Source organism: Nymphalis io, chromosome 5, assembly GCF_905147045.1.
Source record: "Nymphalis io chromosome 5, ilAglIoxx1.1, whole genome shotgun sequence".
In the NCBI taxonomy this organism is placed as follows: domain Eukaryota; kingdom Metazoa; phylum Arthropoda; class Insecta; order Lepidoptera; family Nymphalidae; genus Nymphalis; species Nymphalis io.
In genome coordinates, this window is record NC_065892.1 from 7,166,994 (window position 1) to 7,180,954 (window position 13,961).

General features: G+C 30.8%; 2 protein-coding genes across 3 annotated transcripts; both read right to left on the reverse strand.

The window, feature by feature from the left end:
- Positions 1-210: 210 nt before the first annotated feature.
- LOC126768372 (adenylate kinase 7-like) lies at positions 211-7,467 on the reverse strand. Its single transcript, XM_050486395.1, has 16 exons — positions 7,242-7,467; positions 6,815-6,970; positions 6,169-6,311; positions 5,105-5,232; positions 4,552-4,704; positions 4,334-4,415; positions 4,174-4,260; positions 3,818-3,976; positions 3,248-3,367; positions 2,978-3,165; positions 2,137-2,228; positions 1,358-1,468; positions 968-1,249; positions 770-897; positions 492-650; positions 211-414 (listed from the first exon to the last, which is right to left on the reverse strand). Exons 1-16 carry the CDS (start codon positions 7,465-7,467, stop codon positions 211-213), a joined length of 2,418 nt encoding a protein of 805 aa, XP_050342352.1.
- A 398-nt stretch (positions 7,468-7,865) lies between these two features.
- Positions 7,866-13,942, reverse strand: LOC126768328 (band 4.1-like protein 5). Of its 2 annotated transcripts, none has more exons than XM_050486346.1 (2): positions 13,717-13,942; positions 7,866-12,880 (listed from the first exon to the last, which is right to left on the reverse strand). In XM_050486346.1, exon 2 carries the CDS (start codon positions 12,860-12,862, stop codon positions 10,877-10,879), a length of 1,986 nt encoding a protein of 661 aa, XP_050342303.1. In that variant the 5' UTR covers positions 12,863-12,880; positions 13,717-13,942; the 3' UTR covers positions 7,866-10,876. The 2 variants fall into 2 exon arrangements, with proteins under 2 accessions (XP_050342303.1, XP_050342304.1); XM_050486347.1 differs by lacking the exon at positions 13,717-13,942 and having other exon boundaries at positions 7,866-12,672; positions 12,764-12,809.
- Between the last annotated feature and the right edge of the window lie 19 nt (positions 13,943-13,961).

A 13,961-nucleotide genomic window follows, 5' to 3' on the forward strand; every position in this document is an offset into this window, starting at 1 on the left:
GGCGAACACGAGATACCGAAAGTATTCTATGAATATGTAGTGTAATATGTTATATAATCATATTTAAAAAGTAGGGTACAAGTACAACTTTTATGGCTTAATAACAATAACATATAATATTAAGTAAATGTAAATAAATGAAAAGAAGAAGAAAGGGCAATGTTTTAATTAATTTAAATAACATCAAAATTATTATTTTACTTTAGTTAACTACAAGGCACTCATAATATTAATATTTTTCTTTGAGCTACATTCAAAGTCTACTTCGGGTGGTAATAAAGGTTCTATTTTTATGTCCAAATCTTTCAATGCATCATCAATTATTTTTATTTTCCCCATAATTTTTTCGGCTTGAAGATTGAAACCTGGTTCTAACATTTTACCAGTTGGATTCATCTTGAATAAATATTCTGCCTATGAAAGAATTTTTTTTCCTTGAAAATTGCTGTTAATTTGTTGTAAATAATGAGTAATCAGTAAAATAAACTCACAAGAAAATCTATGGGATCATCCGGACGTAACTTGGCAACTTCTAGTAGCGCAGTTGTAAGTGTTGGAAATATATTATTCACGAGATAGTTTCTCATCGGTTCGCCCGATGCCGCTAAAGCAGCCTCCTCTTCTTCACGCATTAATGCGTACAATTCAGACTAGTGGCAAAATAAAATATCAAAATCCTAATTTATTGATTGTCAGAAACTCAACCTATTGAACACAGTTTTATTTTAAGTTTATATATTTTTAACAAATCCAAAAATAAATGTCTTACCCAGTATTCCATTTTTTCCTCGCGTTCTTCTTTCATTTTTTTTTCTAACTCTTGCATTGCTTTTTCTTCTTTAGCACGAAGTGTTTCCATTTCGTGTTTTTCTTTTTTCTCGGCTGCTTCGATTTGTGCTTTAAAACGTTTGTAATATTATAATTCTACCATTGACCATAGCTTATGCAATGTATCTTTTAACATTACCAATAAGTTTTTCGTAACGACACGGACGGCCCATACGCAACGCGACTGCAGTGTAAGAAGGCTTCATTCCATAATCCCAATGCTCTTTAACCTGTATTACTAAAGGGTGAATATCAAGCTCATCAAAAAAGTTAAGTACAGTTATATCGCGAGCGTCACCAGCTCTAAATTCACTAAGACGTTTTAGAACAGCTTCTTCATCTAAGCGAGAATCATCTTCTGGTTGACGCATTGCTTTTTCACATATGAAATCATCAGTAGCTTCTAAGGATACAACAACATCTGAAATTATGTACAACTATAGGCTAAGAATTTGCCAATACATACATATTTAATTTTAGAATATAAATTTTACTTTTGTGCAATTCTTTATGTTATAAAAAAACAGACCTGGTAATATTTTTTTTAGTACATTGCTATACAAATCAACGTCTTCGTCAAATGGATCCTCTACATTTTCATCATCTCCATCAGAATCTTGCTCATCCCCTTTTTCAAAAACTAAAGAAATATATTATAATTTAATTAGGTGGCATTTTTTCTCATTCTATTTTACGATAAGTAAATTACGTAAGTTGTTATTACAATGCGACTGGCTCGTTTGTCTAGTGGCTTGATGTAAGGCCGCAGACCCGGAGGTCCTGGGTCAATTCCCAGGTCGGGCCAATAAAAAGTTATTGGAGTTTTCTGTCAGAAAATTCTCAGTAACAGCCCGGAGTCTGGAAGTTGGAAGTGTGTACACTCCCATGCCTCGGGAAATACGTAAAGCTGTTAGTCCTGCACCTAAACTCTTTCCGGCCGTGTCGGATTGACGTACCATCGTATTATGAGAGGGAATAGAGAGTGCACCTGTGTTTGCGCACACACTTGTACACTATAATATCTTCTACGTAGTTGGAAAATCTCTCTTGAGATTGGCCGCCGTGGCCGAAATCTGTCTGGAGGACATTATTATTATTATTACAATAACAACTAAAGTAAACTGCATTCTTTAGAACATTTTATAATACGCAGTAACAGTAAACAGTACGCATTTTATAGCAATGTTAGTACCTAGTTATTCTAAATAGTTTATTTTTTGGTATATAATAATGATTTATGAAATAATACCTAGATATATTAGCGATCCAACATTTTGGCTACTTAAACAAATGTCACGAAGTTCTTACGTGTGGTACATTGTGTTAGATTAGTTGGAAAACCATCCAGCACCCATCCTCTGTTCAAGCCTTCGTGACTTAAAAGCCGTTGACGTATATATCTATATATAAATAATATAACAGTAATACACCAGTAATAAAAACCCATATTTTTTTTATATTTGCCGGGAAGGCAAATGACTCTACTCCACCTGATGGTAAGTGGTAGTAGTGTCCAAACGCGACGACGGCCAGTACAGTCGGGACGAATGTTCTGCACTAGTCGCCCCCGCCTTGCAAACCCGCAAGATGCCTCTTCACGCCTCCTTTGAAGGAATCCGGGTTGTAAGAGGACACGTAAGCTGGTAAATAATTCCATTTTTTGGAAGTGCGACAAAGAAAACACATTCTCTCCAATCAAAGGATAGGTTTGAAATCTATTGCATTTGCACTGTTGCTTCACGGTTATTGTACATACATGTAGCAAACAAACCTGATTGGATGAAATCCAATACAAATACGTTTGTTCACGAAGTTTTCTTACGACACGACGAAAGGCAAGATGGCTCCGACTACATGTTAGAGCACGTACTAATTATCGGAGTAAGTATTTAGCCGTTGAGACATGAAAAAAATGACACGAATCTAGGTGGAGACTCGTGCTTATTTACAAGGAAATTCGGCTGATAAACACTGCTTATAATTTATATAGCGAATGGTCTTTTTGTATCATGAAAACTGGTCAATAAATAAGCTATAAGTAAATACATAATAATATATATACGAGTACTAAATATTGTAATTGTTTACAAACAATAATTTACCAAATGACTTAAATTATTTTAATGCAAGACATAAGAACCCGACTAACATCAATATCTCATCTTCGCTCAAAGTTCGTCCTGAACTCAATATAGAAACTGTCTGTTTAGCTACTTCTTGCACTGTTTCATTACCCTCTTCGTCAGCGTCATCACCAACTCCAACCTCAACTTCTTCGGCATTAAGTTGAGTAAGAGCAGCCATCTCACCAACTTCCCAGTGTTTAATGCGCCACGTCTAATGTTTTTTTATGACTTAAATCACTTCTTATTTCAAACTAATTTAAAATAATCTCACATAGTTAAATTACACGACTAACCAACTCATCTAATATATCCTCAGCAACCGTTTCAGGGGACACATAAAGGAGTCCGTATGCCTCACAAATCAGTTTACATAAGGTTGTTTTACCTACAATCGGTGGTCCATGAACAATCACCTGCAAGATAATTAAAAAAACACATCTCAAGATTGGACCAGTTTCGTCTTTTGAGAATGTAAAAACAGTTGTAATACATAACAGTAAATATAATCTTCATCTTATCTGGTTTAAGACTTAAAGCTTTAATGTATCCCGGACTTTTCTGTTAGGATTTTAAGTTCTATAGTTTTATCAGCACTTCAGCAGCCAAAATCGTTGTTTTATTTTTATCAACAATTATAAAATAAATACACACAAGTAGGGCGCGAAACGTATCGAATAATTGAATTTTCGCGATAAACGCCAGGGTTGTTAACTAAACTAACTAAAAATTCTAGAATGTACCCAAACTAACTAACCACATAAAATAACAGCCTGCAAAAGTCTCACTTCTAATATAACTATTACCCGAGGGTTAATGTTTTAGTACCAATTATATTTTTGTCACATATTTAAATTAAATATCACCTTAAAAACTTTTAACCCCCTTTCTCTTTTAAACTGTTTCATTAGAACAGGTACGTTTTCGTCGAAAGACAATTCTGACGTCCATTGCAATCCCATTGTTTCAACTATAAATGTAGGCTCCATGTTAAGATTTAATGTCATACAATCAAAAATTCTTTGCTGTAAAAAACTCGTTAGTTTAGTAGTAAAAGTATAATTTAGTTATTTTAATATTCATTTGAAATACAAATGAAAATATAGATCCATGAAAAATTAATACACAAAACAAACAATGAAATTTAATAACGAAAGTAAAACACCTTAATTTAAAAATAAAATGTACGTATGTATGTATATTTTAAAGAACGATTACTTACGTCAATTTCGGGTATTAGGAAACCATCTTCTGGAGGAATACACTTAAACATTCCCGAGCCTACAATTTTACCCAAAGGTTTAATTATCTGTAAACATTAAAATTCTTTAATTTATTTCATTTAGCTTTACTAATATAAAAAAAAGATTTCGAGTTTTAACCTCTCTCTGTTTAGTAACGTTTTGTTCAACAGCAAGAATATAAAGTTTCTTTGGAAAATCCGAAATTAAGTTGTAAATAATCCTGAAAAACATGTATAATACATATCACGTAGATATATATATTATATATATCATACAATGAAAATTAATAGTTAGTCATAGCATTGTTTTTACAAATATTTTATATGAAAATTATTACTTTTGTATTTGATACTAACTGTGCTAAATCCTTCACATTTATAAGAGGAATAACGTTTCCACCGCGGCCAAGTATCGGCAAGAGACGCTCGCATTCCCAAGCTTTTTGGAACCAGTAAAACAATACATCCTCCCGCCCACCGTATGAAACTCCTGTTCCGATGACTATAGCTCTAGTATAAGTTAATTGATTTTTAATATTCTCGTATTGTATAATGTTATACAAGTTAATATACATATAGTATAACGTTACGTAATAATAATTTTATATATAAATGTCAAAGAGAGGACGCCTTGAAGAGAAAAAATATTAAAAAATATAGTTTGCAAGGTCCTATTTTACAAAATATTTGAATTTTATGGCAAATTTCATAAGACGTCGTCGGTCCGTCCGTTTAGATGTTTCACCGTCAACCATCAAACAAAGAAACACATTGACGTTAAAGACGTTATATTATTTTAAACAAAAAAAATAGCTTTGTGGTAATTAGTTATATACTTATTAAAGTGTTATATTGGTATATGATGAAAGTAATTTATAAACAAATAAACGATTAAATGAATATCACTAACCCAATAAGTGATTTATATTTTCTTGCAATGCCAATAACCTCATTTTCCAAATCATAATGCATTTTATAATTTGGATGTGGTTTTCTTTTCCGAAAATCAGACTCTATAAATGGCATGTCTGGTGTGTCCTTTAAAAAATATCGAATATCGATGAGTTAACGTATAATTTTGTTAATTAATAATACATCATTTCATATAGATCTTACTTAAAGACTAGACTAGAAATTGACGTACTTTTTTATTTATAACAAAAAGAGGGGAAGGGACTTATATATATTGAAAGGTACATACATGCGATAGTACGTACCTACTATACACAAAATGTACAAAACGATTGACGGATTTCATTCCTCTTTCCTTATACCAGAACAAGTTGATGAAACCTAACACTATTTTATCATTACTTTTATCAGAAATAAATTTTTACATGTAATTTAACTATCGATTGTTCGTCTCATCTGAATTCTGTGTAGTTATAACTTAAAGCGTGTAAAACCAACATTACTTACTTTTAATTCATTTAAAACTAAATTATCCTTTTATAATAGTACTTATCAAAAAAATTATTACTCCCAAACCTCTAGTATAATATCATTAGTTCTAGACAAGTTGTAGTTAATAGGTATTGTAGTATGTACTGGCTATGGCTAACTGGTTCTAAAGACCCCCAATTACTTCCAAGCCATTTTTTTGAATTGATGACATGATGACAATTAATTTAGCATTAATGATAAATTGAATTGTTTTTCTTGTAGGTACTCTGACAATATGAGTATATTACCACGTTTTATCGCGCACATTGTTTAACATATAATTAATTTTTGCTTTTTAAACATTTTATTTAAATTAAAAATATATTAAAATAATAAGTAATTAAAGTCCTTCCATTTTTAAAATAACTCTTTGAACAGTGGCGTGCCAAGGGAGAGTCCGATATCCAGCAGTGGACTGACACGAGCTGATAATGATGACGATTTATACCATTGTCTATTTTTCTAACAAAACATTTTACACAAAACGAAATATGTACTGTAAATTTTGTAATCGCCAGTAAAAATACTTACCGGGTCTAATGGTTTAGTAACGGCCCACGTCATTACCGTTGATATCAGTATCAGGTAACGCTTTTTAAATGCTCTCCGAGCTTCGTCATCGTCTAAATCAAACGCACGAACTGGGGCTTGCTTATCTAACAGATTTTTTAATACTGTAACATAATATATCGTACATTATTTATTTTTTATTAAAAAGTATAACGCTAATAAATCAATTGCCATTTTCATTGCCACGTTTTACAGAATAATAATAATATACTAATTCTGCAATTTTTAAAAAACAATTTCAAAAAAGTAGTTTTAATTAAAGTCAGAGATTAACAATGGAGCCAGAACAAATCACACCATGCCATTCATTACCACACTTATTGCGATAGGATAAGTATCTTAGAGATGTGGAGTGGGCTTCCTGACTTAACATTATTTCTAAGCAAGAATGCTTTGATGACTCGAGTTTTATAGATGTGAAGTTTGATAATTTATTATGAAATTTCAAGTGCCAGCCATGGTACCGTTAATAAATTACTTGCCAAAAAATAAATAAACGCAGAACAAATATAATGGCTGTTAACTTTCTTCGGGATTCACTTAGGAACTATAAATTTAACCGCATAGCTGACGGAATCGAATATAACACAATCATTAATATACTAACATTTAACATAATCCATAGCTAACTTCAGTTCATCTCTATCACAGCTTATATCAAAGATAACCGTTCCACAAGCGAGCATTTGTGGCAGACATTCTGCTTTAGAAACTATACGGGCGACATTATCCAAAGACTTGACCTTGGGGTCCGTAACGGTACCTAAGAATAAGCCGGTTATGTGCAATATTACCATAAATTGGGAACACATTTTGATAAGTTTTCAACAGTATTTGAATTCTAGTTATTGTTATTTTTAGAATACTCTTAAAATATTTTTTTTTCAACTTTTTCATATATAAATATGTTAGATTCTATAAGATGAAGGAATAAAAAGGCATAAACATACTTCTGTGACGAGCAAATATCTATATAGTTTACAGGAAGATATATATAATTTTAATGAAAATGTATTTAACCAATTCCTATTAACCTATGATTTCGTATGGTTCTTCTGGAGGAGCCTGGCTTATCGACTCTATGTCCTCACCGAGCACAACCTGAGAAGATTGTTTATTGGAAGCGGTCGCATTTTTCTCTAATACTTTAGAAACTTCTTTTAAAATATATTCTCCATGATATGAATCCAAGTTATTAATAAAATATCGTTTATACGAGAATAGTTGTAGTATATTAGATAACGACTTCTCTGAAGACATTTCACCCGTGGACTTTTTGTAACTTTTTATTTTTAACACTAACAAATTCGAAGATATTATGAATTGACAATAAAGGCGATGTATTATTTTTTTAATACAATGGATATAGTAGACGTCAAATATAAAGGAGTATATGTTTAACATTCGCTATTATATTTAAAAAAAGACTGCCAGTTTTAGTACTAAGCTTATTATTAAAATTAAATATAAATATCAATAAAAACATTCAATATTTCCCTTTCCACTTCCACACCTACAACTCGAATATCAGTGCCTATAACAGAACATAGGGATCCTCTGATCTTTCCCATAAGCCAACAATTGTTCCTCACTGAAAATCATACTTAAGTGTCATACTTATACTAAAGACATTGTATATTGAATAAAACAAATTTTAGCATTTTGTCTAATATATATTTCTCTAAGTATATTGTAAGAGAGAAAAGGCGTATCTTAAATTATAAAGGTGAATAGTGTGATCGTAAAAATATCGATAAAAGAAGATAAATACATCTTAACATGTTAAATCCATTAGAACGTAAACAGAAATAAAGTACATTGATGCCAAGCACTGACAAACACATCATTGCCTTAATTAAAACTATTATAATATATATTATTCCTTAAAATATTTCAAAATGTATTTGCTTTTGTCACATTAAAATAGAACTTACAATAAACCGAATTTTTAAAGTTTCGAGATTAAATTTAATTAGATTTTTTTTTTATTATATGTTCAATTCCGACTTTTTAAACAATTAAATTCTTTGCATTTTCCATTGTTAAGTGAGCACAACTAATTTCGTAAATTATCATTCAAAACGTATTTCAACAAATAATAATGGCATTATTGTAAATCAGTTTCAATTGAAATCCTAAGACTAAATACAATATCACGATAAATACTTTAAAATAATCTTATACAATCTAATATGAAATATTGGACGGTTGGAATACGATATGTGTTTTTATTTTCTGAGCACCACACACAAATATTCGTTAATAAGCTTAAACGTTTCTTTAAATCCCATACAATTTTAATAAATTGCTTAACAAAGAAGCAGTGTTGGCAAATAACTACGTTTTGTTTTTGCTTATTTTTTTTTTCAGTCTCAATTCCATCTTTATCGTCAACGATATTAAGGTGATATACCTTCGACATAAATCCTAAAAATAGCTAACGAATTAACATGACTTCAGAATACATTAATAAAATTTATCGTCACAATAGACCTTTATTATTACGTATTATATGATAAATCGAATTGTTAATAAATTTATCTATGGCACCTGCATATTTTGAATCTGTTTAATACTGTTAATTATAATAATATATTGTACTATGAGTAATTTTTTTTTGTTTGTGTAAAATAGTATATGGAAAATATTCGACGTTACAAAGTGTATCTTATAATATAATTATAATACTTAATAAGTACAACAACTAAAGCGAATAATTGTGGAAAATAGAATAACCTAAAAAAACAATTGGACAAAAATATTTCTACTGTTAACATATTAGCATTCTGGAGATGTTTAGTAAAATCTATCGTAATTAAGGACATTCAAATGTATCTTTTATTATTATTATATTTTTAAACGGTTGCTGTTTATCAGCGACTTTAAGAAATTTAAATAAAACTTTTTTTTTTTTAAACTAAATTTCTTACAATTTCTTTATAAAAATGGCGTATATCAACATCGGGATACGGTTTTCAGTCACAATATGAATGAAATATATATGTAGTGGTCCGCTTAAATAAAATCTAGATAAAAAATAAAATAATAAAAGCACCTAGTTACATGGCTGAACGATCAACCGCTATTCAAACAAGAGCAGAGGATATATTCTTGTCACTATTCTAAGCGGACCTTAACGATACAAAACTGCAATAATTTTCTAAATTTTATATTAATTAGATTATATTTAACGCTTTAAGTGCTTGCGGAGAGTTGCCATAACTTTGTAATGGCGACACTTCACTTGCGGTATCGTGTTTCATATATTATGCATTAATTGTCCAAACACGGCAATCTGTAGAAAAGATTGGATTACTAGCTGCCCTTCTAAACATGAAAGAAAGATTTTCATACACAATAACCAATGATGAATTTTTTTTACACCTCTTAAAATTTATATTTCCGAAAACCCAAGATGCTTAACTATATAAAATAAACCTCTGTTTCAAATTTCAACATTTTACACTCAGTAGTTTTACACTTACAATGCACAGTGCATAGTGCGTTAGTCAGTATAAACGATTTTATCAACAGATATTCGCTTATTATTATTCGTGCAGAAACAGGATAGAAAAACTTGTTTTCGTCTACTTAACTGCTGTAAGTGGACAAAAAAAGTTAATTCAAATAAAGCAAATATTTGAGTAACCCGCACTTACTAGGGTTATATTGCCGTTTGGATATTTTGGCACATTTAAATTATTTGCAAATTGCAATAGCTATGGACATACCATAGCTATTATATATTGTGGTAGTAATATTTATTTATTTTTAATAATTTTTTAATTGTGTTTTTTAGTAGAACACTGAACAATTTAGTTTCCAGTCTAGTCTTCAAATTGTAATTGGATTACACGGGATATTTTTCAACCGATTAATAAAAGAAGTCGGGGCAGACATCTTGAGAAATATACAATACAAAGTCAAGGACAATAACACGAATATGCTAAGTCAAGTACCGCCTTTAAGCACATGGCAAATTTCAAAAATACACAAAATATAACATAACGTTAAAATATTTATTTATATTTTTTTAAAAAAAAACAAATTTATGTGTTAAAATTTTTCAATAAGTTAAAACTGGAATTAGCAGTCTTACAATATTTAGAAGTTTTTAAAAGAATACCTAACCAATAATTATTGTTATTAAAATATACGTCTAATTTGTTTTCATTCATACACGTGAATTACTCATCAGGTAAATATGGAATGTATTGGCAATTCATTTGTCAAACGGAATAAGTTAAGTACATATATTAAACTATTGTGTTACAAATACTTCTAAGTGTGTAATATATACTTGTTAACGGAAAATGAAGAATCTCGCTTTTGGTTTCTTTCGAAACTTAAAAGTGAAATCAATAATAAATTTTTAAACATTACATTTTATAAGGCACATATTGTCACATTTCGATCACTGACACCTGAAATTACTTAGTAATTTCGGAGCACCTCACGCTTGTCTAGCGGTATATTGAAACTTACGACTAAGCATGTACTAAGGCCGATCAACAATTCTGTCATATAATTTTAAGAAAAAATAGTAATAATATAATGTTAAGCTTTGTATAGTCATGGTTCGTTTGATACGAATGAGTAACATTACGAGAAGTAAATAGCATAAATTTAAAACAATACCTCCGTAATGAAGTTAATGTTGAATTAATGTTTAAAGTTGAGTCGTTATTACTGATTTACGGTGAATTATTGTTATTTCTTTTTCCCCGATACCAGAAGGAGAACTTGGCTCCGATGTGACGAGCCACGGGGAAAGTGATGATATTGGTTGAGATTTAGGAATTACATCTTCCATTCGTTCGATGGGTTTTGGTGATGCCATCTTAGTTTGGGAGCGCGGTGGTTCAACAACAACAATTGAAACATATTGCGAATTATTTGGATTCGTTTCATTCAGTATCTTCGGTGATGGCGTAGAGGGTATCGATAAGTTAATATTAGATGATTCGTTTATGATCTTAACTTCATTTTCGCGGGCTTTTAGAATATTATTGCATTTAAGTTGTCCTGGTGGAAGATTCTTTGTCGAAGGTAAATAACATTTACTTTGATTGTTTGGCACTTCGTTGTCAGCTGAATCTAATTGGTCCTTTTTGACTTCATTCTTCGAATCGTCGTTGTTTAATTTTTCTTTCACTAAACTCATCAAAAGATCATTAAGTGGATTAAACTCCGCCACAGGTGAGCAATTGCAAGATGGTTTATTAATAACAAGTTGGGTTAAGTTATTCTTCTTTTCCTCAATACTATCCATCTTGAAAAGAACTTTGTTGCTGATTGCATCCTCTTTGGAAATGGTCATTTCTTCATGTGGTTCATCATTGAGAAGATTTTTGGTCGATGGTTCTCCTATTTCACTTGCTTTAAGATCAGTTTCCACCAAAACGGATTTGTGCGACTTTGCACTACTTTTCCTCGATAGTGTATCTTGTCCATTTTCAATTGCAGCAGATTCTGCTGAAGTACTAGGTTCAGGTTGAGTAGAAGTTTCAGGTTTGACGGTTGTATTTTGTTTTTCGCGTTCTCTTAACACGTGGCTTTGTCTTCGAGCAAATCGTTGGCTGGGCCGCCGTTCAAACTGAACTGTACGACGAGCGCGGTTCTGTTGTGTTGTCTGGTACTCTGTTTTGCCGGAATATTGGAATCTCGATCCCATTCTAAAGAAGTTCTGTCGTGCAGAGGGTCCTTTGACTGGAGCACGTAAGCGAAAGAACGTGTGATGTTCTACAGCACATTTCCAAAGATGTTTACAAGCTTTTTCATTATGAAGTCGAAATACAAATGTATGTTCTTGTTCGCGTCCTTGATCGTCGTCTTCAACAACGACTAAAGTCAACTTTTTTTTCTTAAAATCTAATTTACTTATTTTGGGCCAGAAAAATAACCCAATCTTCTGTGGTCCCTCGAAAACCAGAATGCCTGTAGGTGTTAATCCTAAGTGATACTCACACCCATCTTTGCCTAACACAATGTGCATATCAACACCATACATTTCAAGCCACTTAGCCTTATTAAGATAGTTTACTTCTGCTTGAGCAGGTGTAAGACCCTTGTATTTTTTGTACTCCTCCAGTATTTCAATTTCCATTTCTTCAGTTTGATTAGGTACAAAACGAAATTCGGACACAGTAGCTGGTGTATGGACTAACTCATCAAAGTCACCTAACTCTGATTGAAGAGCTAGTGCTGCTAATTCTACTGCTGTTGAATGTGGACATTCTAGTTTGCTTTCTAATATATCCCTTTTTAATTGCAAAAAGAATTGATATCTAGTTAACTCTTCTCTTAAATTATTAGGTTCAGATGAATAAAATTTCACTTTCAGTCTCAAGGTGTATGGTGGACCTATCTTTACTTGCTTCTTTATAGTTTTTGTTGGATCCAACCAATGCTTTACATTGTTTGTATCAGTAAATTGCAAACCAAAATAATCCTTTTCAATTAAATCTAGGGAATAAAACACTTGTTCATAAAGATCCCCAGCACTAGCTTTTTTTGATAAATTAATAGATAAGTCTGTCTCATCAAGTAACATTACCTTGCATTGTATCAAGTTTTTGTTGTTTGAGGTTTTCTGATTTTGTTTGTTGCGTGTCTGGCTGGAAGATCTGCCTCTTCTGCTTAAAAATCGTAGCATTGTTGACTTTTGTTAAGCCTATGGAAGAAAAACAATTTTAAAAATTAATGTTTAGTGGTAGTATATATATACCTTACTAATTATTAACATTATATTAATATTAATTTTAAAGATTATTAGGCTCACAATGCAATTCATTGTTAAGGGACAAAAGTAAAGTCTTGGATTGTTCACTTAAATTGTTTACAGGGTATTACAGATTTTAATGCACATATTTTTAATTCATTCTTATCTGTTGATATTATATATGTATAAGAATGAAATGTCCAATCAAGAAAAATTATGAATTTTATTACATTTCTTTATAAAATGTTCCGCATATATTACATACTTAATTTTTTATGAAAATATCAAGGATAGAAATTCTTATTCATAGTCATTATTTTACCACATAAATAATAATAAAATAAAAATTAAAATACAAGTGAATAATACATAATATATAAATGAAATAGAAAACCCAGTCCCATAAATTATAAAATCTTAATAGTATATATCATGTTTCAACATATCAAAACTCATTGCATGATTATTTTATCAAAAACGATGAACACTGCTGCACATATCAATTTCAATTTAATTTATAATCACAAATAGTACCGACCGATTATTATTACACCAGTTTTATAAAAGAATACATTCATTAAGGATGACACTTATTATTATATTCAATTCAGTTTAACTTAAAATGGGTTAAACTTGTTTGCGCAAACTTATGCACTTTACCTTGACTTAATATTACGTTATGAGGGATGGCTTGTGGCTATAGTTATACAGACAAATCACTATATGCACTCATTTCTAATATAATTAAAAAAAAAAATTGAATACACTTAATTCAGTAGAATACGTACCAAAACGGCAATGACAAAAAAAATTACTGCAAGTCTTCGCTTTAAACAACAATCAATCAGCAATAGTGTTAAGCCTCAATCATTGTCACACTATTTCACTATATGGAATTCTAAATATACGGTCCAAAACTTTATTAAATTGTAATTGTAGCAATTCTGAGGAAATAATATCGGTATTGATAAAAATTTATAACGTGTTATTCTTGATACAATTTAGTAACTTAACTTGTAATCACAGATAAGTT